This window comes from Thunnus maccoyii, chromosome 12 (assembly GCF_910596095.1).
Source record: "Thunnus maccoyii chromosome 12, fThuMac1.1, whole genome shotgun sequence".
NCBI lineage: Eukaryota > Metazoa > Chordata > Actinopteri > Scombriformes > Scombridae > Thunnus > Thunnus maccoyii.
This window is the reverse complement of record NC_056544.1, coordinates 27,840,472-27,854,504: the sequence shown is the minus strand read 5'-3', so window position 1 is coordinate 27,854,504 and position 14,033 is coordinate 27,840,472. Positions and strand designations below refer to the sequence as shown.

The following is a 14,033-nucleotide window of genomic DNA, read 5'->3' as shown; positions in this document are numbered from 1 at the left end:
CTGCTGGTTTCCATGTAGTTTGCTACAGTCTGATAGAGTTCATCTCACACAATGCAGCAATAACAGCTGTTAAAATCAAATGCAGACATGATGATGCTCCCTTGATGGATAGTCAGTCCTCAGCAAGTTTTAATAATTTACCAGATTATTTCCTTACTGTACAAAAATGAAAGGAAACCAATGACTGTCTGTGACTTTTCAACGCTGTGGTATTCCTTGAGAAAGAGCCACAGTAATAAAAAAAAAAAAGCATATTGGATATGTAATAAAACAGTTTAAACATGAAAAACTTTCCACCGTGGATTAGGAAAGTTCGACAAACACATAAAGGTCGTGATAGATTTCAGCTATTAGCACAATGCATTCAGGCTAAAAGCCAACGTCGTGAAAGGTTATAGTGTATACAGTGTATTCGTGATCATTTACTGGTACCGTTGTGGATGGATGTGATATATGAATCTGACTTGACACTTTGAAATCTTCTGTGCTTCTAGATGTGCACACAGAGGCGGTGCAGGCGGCCCTGGCCAAGCACAAAGAGAGGAAGATGGCGGTGCCGATGCCTTCGAAGCGACGGTCGCTGGTGGTCCAGACCTCCATGGACGCCTACACGCCACCAGGTAAAGAACAAAACTTTGTTCTCACAGGTCTGCAACACACACAGTAAATATTATGACCTCAGTTGTTAATCATGGTTATCAAAAAACTACTTCAGTGCAATTTTTGTGTCATATAACAACATGGTGATGGATTTCTAAATACAAAATATGTTCAGAATGTGTCAAATATTTCAGTGTTTTGCCAAATATGTAATGTATGTAATGTTTTTTCTGAGGTTTCTAGTTCATGTTGTTGCCTACATGAAAAGGGTTTCTTCCAGTGGCCATTTTAGGGCATCTCATGCTCAACTTGTCAGGCTCAGCTCTACATCGTCTTTAGTCTAAGCAGCTTTTTTCCACCACAGGTGTCAGTTAGGCTTGAAATTAATTGCTAATGTTTAGCATTTGGCTCGAAGCACAGCTAATGTTAATAAACAAAACTTTTAAATGAATCATTTCAAACTTTTGTTTGTTCGAACAGTTCAAACATTTGTCTCTGAGTGTGAATGAGAGTGGAACATACAAAACTAGCCACGTGTAGCAGCCATTATGGCTAACTGCATAGAGACCTGCATCCAGCTTGCCGGCTAATCGAACCTCTCTGCATATTCATTCATACATGCTGGGTTGTTTACATATTGCTGATTTTCACTGTGGTTAGACTGTTCTAAGGACACTCAAAAACACTGTCAGTCGTTGTTGTGCACAAGTCCCCAAATCTCTATAACAGAGCTAGCAAGTGTGAAGTAAGCATGAACCATAGAGCCACTATGGCCACATTTATGGCCTTAATTCATCAGTTTCAAATAAACCGAAGTTATCCTTTAACTAATATTAGTTATATATAGTTATTAGTTGTGATCAAGAAATAGAAAGAAAAAAAAGAGTCAAAAACAAGTTAAAAGTTTGTAAAACTGGCAGGATGTTGACATGCTGACATTTAGCCATGCTAGCACGCCAACTTAACAGACGTGCATTTAACAAGTAAACATGCAAATGTTTATCATATAACATTTAGAAACTGAGTTTGTTAACAAGTGTATAGTTAGCATGTTAGCATGCTACATTGAGTAGGCCTACTGTACAGTTCAGGCTGAATTCAGTCATTATCTGCTGTTTATAATGTTAGCTTGTTTTTAGCACTTGATGAAAAGTATAACTAAAGTCATCAGGATTCATCCTGTGAATGTACATCACACAATTCCTGTTAATACATTTTAATATTGTTCAGACATCTCTATATAAAGTGTTGGACCATATAGAGCCTTGTTGCTAGCTTAGCTAAAAAGTACATTTTAAAAATACACAACAATTATTGTATCACTCTTTCACTGACTCCCAAAGACATTTTTTACAGTTTCCTTCACTGTGAATCACTGTAGATAAGAGTTGAAGCTTCTTTCTACAGTTTTAACAGCTATAAAATCACTCTGGATGCAATGCAGATGTAATTCTACTTCCTGTAGACTCGTACTGAGCTGTATCCTCTGGGAAAGACTTGTAACTGTCAGTCAGTCTGTCACATCTGCCCAGTTTGACATTCACGCTTTCAGTCATGTGCATCAATCAGTCATTCAGTGAGTCTGGCAGACAGCTGTTAGCTTACATAATTATTTGTATAATTTAGGGGTATTTGTATTTTAAAAAAAAAGATGATGATGTTAAATTAGTGTCAATCACAGTAGTTATTCAACCATAAAAGAGAAAAAGAGATCTGTGTGTATGATTATGGATCTGATAAAAGCTGCTGCAGCAGGTGATGAAGCTGAGACTGTCCACCAACTTCAGCTGATCATCACCTTCGACTCTCAATACTGCAAGAAGAAAGCAAGAGGATCTACTTTATTGCACTTGCTATAGTCACTGCTTTGGTATTTTAAGCAGATTATGGTTTCGGAAGTGAATCGGCTTGTCTTAGAAAGAGGATTTCTGTAATTTATGAAAGTAAACGTTCAAAACTTATCGTATCAGAAACAGGAGGGTTTAGTGGAACAATAACAGACAGAAGTTGTTCATTCTGGGTGACAATGATAACAAAATTCATTTTGTTTTATTATATTTGGGTTATAAAGCCTTAAAGACATGAAATATAAAGAGAAAATATGACTCTTTGTGGTGCAGTTTAATCTTTATAGTGTACAACATTAACACAGCGTAATGTGAATATAAAAAAGTGTTTTGTAAGCCTCAAAAAGAACTGTTTTTATGGTGTCATTAACACTGTCATTTCTTTGATATCAGACACTATTATGATATATTCTATTACTCTGTTAAACGCAGCACTAACATCAGAAACAGCAGTTTAAAGTTAAAAGGTCAGAAACACTAAAACAAGTTTTTTGAGATCTTAACTGATACCAGTGTCGTCATGGAGATCTGTTGAACTGCCAAAGGCTTTAGGCACTAAAGGGGCCAGTTTACTCTGTCTTTGGAAACCCCCTCACCCCCAAGTCTTTCCGATGTGGGATTTAGGGGGGGCTTGTGTAGATCCGATCCTGTAACTTTCTTGACAATCTGACATTCACCCACTTCTCTTTTTTTCATTCTTGACACAACAATTTCTGTCACTTTTCACGTGAACCGCTGAGTGCGACACTACGACCGCCTTCCAAGAGCAATTCTGAAAATGTGCACCATCATCATCATCATCATCATCATTCCTCCTCTCAGCCAACTTTCACTCCACATTTGAGTGCAGCTGCTCAGAACAACAATAAACACTTTTGATTTCTGACTTGGTCACACAACCCGTCCAACAAACTAGTTCTGATCGACCATAGACTGACCCTTAATGATCCTGTACTGGTATTTGGAGATTTTGTGTAATTTTTCAAAAAGTAGGAATCCTTTGTACACTCTTTGTTAATTTACTGTGTAATGAAATTCACTGGAATTACAGCGACAAAGTAAAATCAGAGACTTTTTTTTATTGCGCACATGTTCACATGTTCCATCATTCAGATGTCAAACAGTCATAAACTGAACCAGCAGAAACCATCACCGCTCATGAGTTTTAAATATCTACAATAAATACGGGTTTGCAAAAATACAACATTATAATTATTTTGTAGGAGGATGCATCAGAAAAGGGGCCGTTATAAAGTCTCCCTCCACTCAAAAATGTGTTTTTCTTCTTCTTCTTCTTCTTCTTTCACTTGGATATTTGAGCTTCTCTGTGCAGAACGATGCAGAGTTTGTTTTCACATTCATCTGCTGGAAGTGGAAAGTTTCTCTGTGCTCACCTTAAATCTCAGTTTAACTCGTGCACCCACGAGCTACGAGCAGGATTTGTGACATCACAACTAGTTAAAAGCCGTGGTCCGATATGCAACTTACACAAGTGTGATGTGGAAACTTGAAGCTTTCAGAGCACAAACACTGAGAAAACGGACTTTACAGTGAAGGAGGAGACATGAATGAACAATATCTACATTTTCATAGATTCTGGATTTTTTAACCCTTTCATGCACAGTGGACAGCTGTTCAAAATCCGTTTTCTTAGATATGCATGGGTTTTGATGTTATACTTGCACATCAGCCACCAGTGGAAAACCCACATCATACACACATTATTGCTCCAAGCAAGCAAGTCTTTTTATACATCTTAAAACACGTCTGGCAGGGATCTTTAAGTACAACTTTTTTCTGATCAGCTTCACTCAAACTAAACTTGTTGTTGAAGGACAGAAACCCTGCAGAGGATCTATCTGCTGACAGGGAGCCATAATCAATATGGATCAATTTAGAGGTTTTGAACCCTGTCAGGTCCTCGGGCTTTTATTTTCTCCTGACCTGGCAACACTAGTAGAGTAGGTGGCACCAACCCCCCAAAATCTCCCCCCTTTTTCCTCTTTCTGCATCTGTTTGATTGCATTTTTGAAGTTATATGTAAATGTGTAAATCCTGTAGATGAATATTACTTCTCTTTAAACTGATTTAGAGCATCTTAAGCTTCTGCTCTGTGACGTATTTCCACAGTATATACATGTATTTCATGTTTTTTAATGTAATAACACTCCGATACTGATTTTCTTTGACATATTTGGCACATAACAAGAGATAAATGAACAGTTAACACAGGACATGTGATTAAAACCGGGGAAAATGTGTTTTAAATGTCCTAACCGACAGCGCCGCTGTATACATCACTGCTCTTTCATCTCATCCCCGTAGCGTGCGAGGCAGGACTCGGCCGGGACGGGGCGGGTGGCGGTGGCACTCATCCATGTCTTTGTGGCGCTGGTGTTGTTTAATGAGGGTGTTAATGAGCCCATTATCTTTCTGGCTACAGGGTCGAGCCTCACACGGCTTCACTGAACCAGGCCGTGATTCAGACTAACGGCACAAAGAGGAAATGTACAACAACAATTAATGCAAATCTATTTTATTTGATCGGTTAAAGCAGATTGTACGAACGCTGCTCACTCGAGATGAAACCGTATTCTGTTATGATCAGAAGCAAAGTGTAAGAACACCTGGATGATGTCAAATTCACATCTTGCACCTCAACTTTTCTTCCATCCTGGTTTTTCTGTTAATCTCTTTATCATATTTTTCTTCTCTGTCCTCTCTTTATTCTCACTCTTAACATTCTCCCTTTCCCTCCTCATTCACGCTCCATTTCAAATAAAACTGGATGGAGATTTATGTGCTCTAATTACAGCATTACAGCACAGTTGCAATTTAAAAATTGGCTACATAAATAATATTTGATTCAACTCATACTGGCAATTATTCTAAGAAATGATGTTATGTTCAACAGGCTTTTATTAAATAAGAATCCGGTACTGAATCTACTTAACAAACCTAAATCTCTTCGAAGATGAATAACAAGTTTGTAAATCCAATAAAAAGTCCAAAAAACTGTCCATACTTTGTCCTCCGTACCTCCTTCTGAAGACCTCAATCTTTTTTAAGAAAAGCTCACAAATATGTAGTTTAATTTCTAAAAAAAAAAGACTAAAAAAATGTCCTAAAACAGCCGAGCACTGTTGTTTTTAGCAGACGTTATTCAAACAGAAATAAATGGTAAATGCAGTTGTTGGGGACTGTTTTCTGTGGCGGATTAATACAGATTTGGTGCTCGAGTGAGTATTTCCACTAGCAGGACGGTTTATGTTGGGTGTTTTTAATATGTGTTTTTGGACAATAATGCAGCTCTATGAGGAACAGAGAAAAACAGGAGGATTAAGACATATCAGACTTTGAATACACACACAGGTTTTTGTGTTTTCATGGGATTTGTTGACAATAAGAGAAACATAAAATGTGATCAGACTCATTCATAAACAAATCAGAGGGTTTATTTTAGCAATTCAGACACAAATCAATAATACTGAAACTCAACCCTGTCGGACAGCGTTTCATGTCTCTGTTATTATGTTTGTCCACCCCTGTAGCTAGACTTCAGTATGTAAAAATAGAGCTCACAAATATAACACACACCAACACACACACACACACACACACACACACACATAAATGCATGCAACGACAACAAAGGCAAATCTTTCAGAAATGGGCAAACACATTTCCTTCCTACACTAACACACACACATCCACATGTGCATCAGCAGTATAACAGCAGCGCTGTATGTACACAACATGCAGGAAACTCACATGATTTCTAAGTATTTTTTTTACTCAAAGCAAGGTTTAACAAGCCGCGATGAGTCACGCTCGCTGCACATGACACACGGAAACGCACAAAATCTATCTTGCAGATTTATAACGCACATGTCCTGTGGGAGCAGTAAAAGCAGTCACACACACACACACACACACACACATATACACACACACACATATATACACACTCACACATACACACTCGAGCTTGTCTGTCTGCCAGAGAGGTTCATCTGAGGACGGCAGCGTCGCGTGTTGCAGAGCAGCGTGTCATGTCGTGCAGGGATGACAAGAGAGGGAGGATTCTGATTTGCTCTTATTGGCTTTTAACAGATTTTTTTTTTAACATCTGCATTTTCTCAGTTTCTCAGTACGTCGTTAAATACAGTATATTTCAGCTTTATGAAGAGCTGCTCGGTGTCAGGGGGCTTGCCAGATCTCTCTCTCTCTCTCTCTCTCTTTCTCTCTCTCTCTCTGCCTTTTTCTCTGTGTGTGTGTTTGTTTCACGAGATTCACCGGGTTGCCTGGCAGCATCTTATTTTCGTCGACATTATTTATGTTTCGTCGGTGGAAGCCGCAGGGTCCTTGCTGATAACGAGACACAGATTTGCCAATCAAGCATGTCAGCAGAAGCACCGTGGGAGTTAACATGTCGAGACCGCATCCAGTCCCATGACATTTCAAACCACAAATGTCAGCTGTAAACCGTGTCGATTAAGAAATGTCACCTTTTTAAAGTAAACAGTGACCAAATAAAGAAACAGTCTTTGATATGAAATTTACTTTTAAACTAATGAAAAGGAGGATTGTTGGTGATGTACCTGGATGATGATTCTCCATGTTAACTCACTACATGAGTAATGGTAAAGCTTTAACATGATATAGCAGAATAAAGAGACACTTGTTCAGTCATACAACAGTTGTTACAACAGCTTTATTTTAGGGGTAATTCAGGTGAGGATCAAGGTGTTTGGGGTTATTTGAACAATTCATATACCATAAGAGTTGATATTTAAAGCTGGACCATCAGTGTTTTATATTTACAATGGATCAAATGGCAACAAATAATGCAAAAGGTTTTATTGTTATTGGCAAAACCACAGTAATTTTTTTTGGGGGGGGCAAGCTCTAAACTCACTATACACTACCTGATCAGCAGCAAAGGATGCAAAGACAAAGGTTAGCTACTAGCTGGTGAACATAGTGGAGCATTTAGAGACTCTTAAACTCCTGGTGGAAGTTAAATCAGAGCTTAAAGGAGAGTGAATTTTGGACTTACATTCATCAGATGGACAGAAACGTGACTACAGATGAATGATGATAATGTTGCTTTGTGTTTTCTTGGTGTCTAAATAGGCAACTGTTTGCAAACATAGTCACCATGTCGACTTTATAAGACAAAATGTCCATGAATTTTTTTATTTGTTGTGTTTCTTGTTGCACTTTTGCCTGTAAGCGACCAAAAAACCACATTCACATGAAGGTTTAAAGAGATGTTTGAGTTGCATATTCCACATCGTTAACACAACCGGAGATGCTAACGAGCTAACCAATCACAGATCTTGAGTGTCTGCATGCTATGTCTGCATGCTATGTAAGCCTGATGTGTAGTTACATACATTTGTGCATAGACATTACCATTTACTTACTATGTCCGCAACTGCCCTGTGAGAAAAACAGACACACACACACACACACACACACACACACACACACACACACTGCACAGCACCTGTGTGTGAGAACTGGGTCAGCTTTTGTTGTTATTCATATTGCCACTAACAGTCTCATAATGCCGCAGGCATTATGGAAATCACATGCAAAACATAGGCACACACACACACACACACACACACATGCACGCAAATGCACACACATGGGCACACACACACACACACACACACACACACACACACACACACACACACACACACATACTTTAGCCTTGAAAAAAGAAAAACAAACTTTACCCCATTCCCACCCTGCAGCAATTTTAAACAGATGGGAGCTGAAACCTTTCCAGACTGCAGACAATAGACTGAAACATGCATAAAAACTGTCTATCTGTCTGTCTCTAAATATAGCGTATTGTGTACTGTATTATCAGAGCTGGATGAAACCTGACTTAAGTTAATTAAAAGATCATTTTTTCCACTTTGTTTTTAATTAATCTTATGTTCTAGTAGAAAAGTCCATCATTTTAACTTTTGTTAATGTGGAAGACTCAAATCTTGATTTACATCTCTTTTTAGTTTATTTATCTCATCTCTTCTTCTCCTCAGACACCTCCTCAGGCTCCGAGGGCGAGGGTCAGGGCGACGGCGACGACGAGGAGGGAGGAGGAGGCGGCGAAGAGGAAGACGGAGGAGGAGGCGGCGGCGGGACCTCGTCCAGCCGCGAGGGGAGCATCAGCATGGAGCATTGGATCAGCCGCGCCATCCACGGCACCTCCTCCACCACCACCACCACCTCCTCCACCGCCTCCTCCTCCTCTTCCTCCACACGCAGCGGGGGAAGCGGGGCGGCTGGCGGCAGGCTGGCTGACGTCCTGGCTCAACATGTCCACATCTCTGCCCACCACCACCACCGCCACCACCATCACGACCACCACCGCAAGACAGGTAAGACGTGACGGTCTGGATGCTACTAATGCTAAAGCTAATCCAACCTTTGACCAGATAATTTAAGACACATGTAGACACCCTTAGCAAAGGACAGAGATCCTTAGACAAATACAAACACCTGACAACAAAAAATACAGAAGCTTTTAGCAAAAACGGAGACCCTTAACCAAGTCCAGAGACAAAATCTAGACATCTTTGGCAAAATCCAGACAATTTAAGCAAAGACGACTTAATTATTGAGCAAAATCCAGACCCGAAGATAAGAGATTGAGAGACACTCAGCCAAATCTAGACTCTCTAAGCAATATTCAGATAATCTTAATAAAATACAAACACCTCGAGTGAAGTACTTACTCCTTTTGCAAATACTAGAGACTCCGAGCCAAACCTAGACATCGTTAGCAAATTCTTGACACCTTAAACCAACTCCAAACACACTTAGCAAAATCCAGACACCTTTAGCAAACTCCAGATAACTTAAACAAGATACTGAGGTCCTTAGTCACATCCAGACATCTTTAACAAAGGCCAGACACACTTAGACAAAACTAGATACCTTTAGCCAAATACAAACACCTTCAACAAATTACAAAAAGGCCGAGAGACTCCAAGCCAAGTACAGACACACTTAGCCAACTCCTGACACACTTGGCCAAATCTAGACGCTACAAGCAAAGTCCAGACTCCCTTAACCGAATGCAGACACCTTTTATTAAAAATACAGACACCCTCAGAAAAGACCGGAGACCCTTAGCCAAATCTGGAGATACTTCTAGACACTCCAGACACCCTTAGCAAACTCTAAAGGTCCTTAGCCACAGCAAAACCCAGACACCTTTAAGAAAGACCTAGACACCCCTTTAGCAAAGTTCAGGCGTGTCTTTGGAGGAAATAATGGTGGCTGCTGATTGTGTCTGTGAGCACAAGTAACGTGTTAATTGTTAGATGTTTAAGGATATCTTCTCTGCTGTTGTCCTGCATAGAAACCCATAAAACTGACAAACAGGAAAGGGAGGAGTCAAACAGGTCAATGATGTGTGTCATTGGGGTAAAAAGGCCTAAGTGGACTCTCAGAAAATACAACAACTAGTACATGATGGTTACATTATAATTGATATAAATCACCCTGATACTGCTTTCAAGCTCCCTCCATCTTCAATCCTAAAAGGCTTCGCATGGACAGTTTATTTGTAGCACAAAACAAGTATATGTGAATTTATAACAAAAGAATCAGACACATTCGCATAAATTATTTGAATGAATTTAAGAGATTTAAAAGACACTTAATAACAGAATAATAATACAGACTCCAAAGTTGCCTTGTTGAAGACCCCAAAACTGAGAGATTTCTATATCACAACTGAACCAACTGATAAATGTTTTGTAGCATCTGAGAAGAGTAACGTTTGGTGACTTTTGAGTAAAACTGACATATTTCAGTTTACTTAAACTTTTCCATATTTTACGGAAGACCTACAATCCCATTAAGACACCATGGAGGTCCCAGTTTGCGATTGACAAAGCCAAAAACTGCAGCTGAACTTCAAAGCTGATTCGGTCTTAAAATAAGACTTCTTCATCTTAAGGTTCATTCCTAGTTGTAGGTAAACTGAGTTGGTTGTTGAGAGGTCTCTTGTGAAAGTGTGTGTTTGAGTGGGAGGTGTCTGTGTGACGGGTTCAGTATATAGTGAGCAGGCGGGAAGGTTTAACGTTCTTTGAAGTTTAATAGTGTGAACTGTGGAGGTTTGGTGGTAAAGTGTGTTTAGGGTCGTATCCTCGTGTGCGGTGTGTAAATCTGCTTCCTGTTTTCACTCTGGTTTGTGTTTGTGATCCGTCCTGCTGTCATTCAACTATCATCCAGTTTTCTTTCCTTTGCCGATGTTTGCTGATGATAGTTTAAGTGGGTTTTGTGGAAGCATTTGTTTGTTTATTGGTCTGCAGGCCGCAGAAGTGATGAATCAGACGAATGTCCGTCGTGATGTTCTTTTGTTGAATCATTGCAATTTTCTCAGACCCCCGTTGAGTACTTGAAGCTTGGAATATACTTTTTTGAATAAAAATGCCAGAGAGAAGATATTTAAGATTTATTTTGTCCTGTGAAAACCAAAACCTTTCATGTGAAAACAGACTTGTTTTCAGCATGTTTACCAGACAATCCAATGCATTTTTAAACATTTTATTTAACAATTCAAACAACAGAGGAACACTCACTCCTTTACTTTTACTAAAAAACATCCAATTTGCTATATTAGGAGTTACATCTCCATCATCATTTTCCCTGAATAGTGTATATTTACACTGATCAACATGTAATAGAAGTGTCATACAGTAGAAATGAAAACATTTCTAGAGAGAGATATTTCATTTTGATGTTACCTAGAGATGTTTAGCTCCAGTAGCAACCTTTCAATACCAAGAAAAGAGAAACAGTAAAACCTCTGAAATGAGATCAATCAAGGTGAAGCAAAAATGAAAACATTCGCAATAATCAGACATTTTTCACTCACCCACAGAAAAAATAAGCTAACAACTAGACAAACTGTGACACTGAAGGCAGCAGACATTTGTTCCATTTTAAACTATGTTTGTAGCCTGGAGGATTCTCAAAAAAACATTAAAACGCTCTATCCGAAGGACATATTGTGCATTTCTAACCATACTACACATTATTCTGGAGCGTAGCTGAAAGGGCAGGATACGATACCGACACTACAGCAGGGTGGAAGTTCCTTTTCAACTGGTTCAACCTATGTTCAGAGCATAAACACTGTAAGGCATCTGGGATAAAAGTGAAAAACCGGCGTGCTGCTGTCGCAGAATCCTGTTTGTGTTTTTTTTCCCTACTGTTTGCTGATGTAACGTTGTGACTAAACGCTCTAATGGCGACAGGTTTGTTTTCATGCTGGCAATGCTGGTATCCAGCTCTGAAGATAATGCATGGACAGACAAACAGAGAGAGAGAGAAAGAGAGAGAGAGAGAGCCCCCGCTAGCTCCTCCCAGCCAGCGTCCAGCTCCGTCATCGCTCAGATGTGACAGGAAAGGTTCTGTGCACGCCGTCGGTACACCAGTTTGTTTGTTTCTGCCCATTTTCACTGATTTCCTGTGTCACTGTTCCCTGCAGTCTCAAATTAGCAAAGTCAGAAAAGCGTTTCCAAGGGAGCAGCTATTAAAAACATGTGTGCCTCCGTAGAGGCAGCACTCAGTCTGGTTCAGAGAATGAACAGAGAAAGATGGTGAAGATTACTGTTAGAAAACATGTTTTAGAGAAGTTGTATTTTAGATATTATAGGCCTAATGAACTCAGAAGAACTAAATCATAAGTAAAAAAGTTAAAAGCGGTTCCTTTCATTTTGGAATTTGAGGAGAAATCCACCCATTTTCATCTTGAAGTAGTAAAAACAATGCAGGAAAAGTACTTGCACAAACGGTCTGTTTCAGTTTTGGTGTATAAATAAAAAGAAAACATCATTTAAGTCGATTAACTTCACTGTTTCTCCTTAATTAGCAAATATAACTCGCAATAAGGAACCTGAAACCTTGACCTTTGGAAATTTTTGTAGCTTTCAACTGCATCTCACGGTCTTCATCAGGTTCAGGTGTCATTATGTGACCTAATGCTGCATTCAGACTACATGGTATCAGACCCATAATGGTCGACCTGACAGACGTGTGGCGTCAGGAACTGAAATTAGCGCCGTACGTGACAATTGATCATTTTATGGTGTGGAGAAATTTTCTTGCCTTCTATCATGAACTTTAACAACTTCTGACCCAGATTTATACTGAGTGTTCATTGATTTATTTAACTTCAGTGAACCAATAACCGTTGGATTATTAATCTAATATTAAGCAAGACCAATATTAAGCAATAAGCTGTTTTAATCAATATGCTTGACTAAATAAAGGCCTTTAATATAATATAGTCAGATATTTTTTTGCCTCCTCCCTACGCAGACCTCATCACTCTATAATAATTTCCTCCTTTGCTGCCATCATAATTACTACGGCCGCTAGAAGGTTTTCGTCACATGAACGAACACGTTTCATTTCGGGGCACTCGCTGAGACGACTAATCCTGACGTTTTTCTCGGGAGGTAACACAAACTGTGATTCAGGTCCAGCGTCTCGTCTTCCTCGTCTTTAAACCAAGTCACAGCAAGGATTTTTGACAATATGATTGCCTAATCTGACACGACGACCTTCTCAGAGAACAATGATATTGTGCGTTTGATCTCGGCATAAGTGTGTAACTTTGGTCACATGATAACAGGTGGTTGTATGTAGGTGGGAGAACATAACTCCTCTCTCTCTTTCTTTAAAGATGCTCCTTTGTGTCGTATGTGAATGATCTTCCTTTGGCTTTTCTCTGGCTCCTAGTCAATGACCTTTGACTTCTTCCTGCTTAATGTTGGTTTTAGTTTGGTGTTCACAGTCAATAATGTTGTCTGCTTTTGGTCTTCATTCAATCTCTTGTCCAATGTGTCTTCGGCAGCCTTTGGTTTGGTTGGTTTTAGTTTATTTTTCAAAGAAATATCATATTTTTCATTTTTCAAACCCTTGACAGTTACAAATTTCCATAATAAGACATCATGTTGTTGTACATTTTTCAGTTGGTGTAAAGTTTCATTGAACCTTTTTTTTCTTTCTTTCTTTCTTTGTTTTACTGAGTTCATGTTTATCACAGTAGAAATCCTCAGCGGTGTGCACACTCGTGGGTTACAGCTCTGTTTCTCATTTCCTCGTTCAAGGCCAAAGCAGTCCAGGTCTCTGGTGTTTTCATCGTATGTGTGTGTGTGTGTGTAAATACTTCAGGGAGACTGTTTTCAGTACACTCTCGTTTCTCATTCAACTCTTATCAGAGTAGCTCTGCCTGCTTGTGTAGATAACTTTTTGTTTTCCCCGTATCTCCCCAATTTGTCCTCACTCCTTTCATCCCTTCACATTTTCCTCCAGGTTGCAGATCCCTGTAACAGGATCACTGGAGACGATCTGGTTTTTGTGGTAGACGTTTGACTGGGTTTAGGTTCAATAGAGCACGCTGTTTTTGTGGGTACCTATTTTGTTTCAGATAACAGCGCTAAGTGCTTGTTTACGCTGTTCTGTGTGATTATTGAAAACCTTTTAGAGACATAGGGTGCTTTTTTTTTTTCCAACATTTTCTTTATTCGTTTTGCAACATAA

General features: G+C 39.4%; 1 protein-coding gene across 12 annotated transcripts in view; it reads left to right on the top strand.

Annotated features, from left to right (window-relative positions):
• LOC121908141 (disco-interacting protein 2 homolog C) overlaps positions 1–14,033 on the top strand; it is a 239,593-nt gene that overhangs the window by 143,711 nt on the left and 81,849 nt on the right. For all 12 annotated transcript variants that reach the window (XM_042427899.1, XM_042427898.1, XM_042427904.1 and 9 more), the window contains exons 4-5: positions 495–620; positions 8,510–8,848. In XM_042427899.1, the coding sequence (XP_042283833.1) occupies positions 495–620; positions 8,510–8,848 (465 nt within the window). The remainder of the gene's footprint in view (positions 1–494; positions 621–8,509; positions 8,849–14,033) is intronic.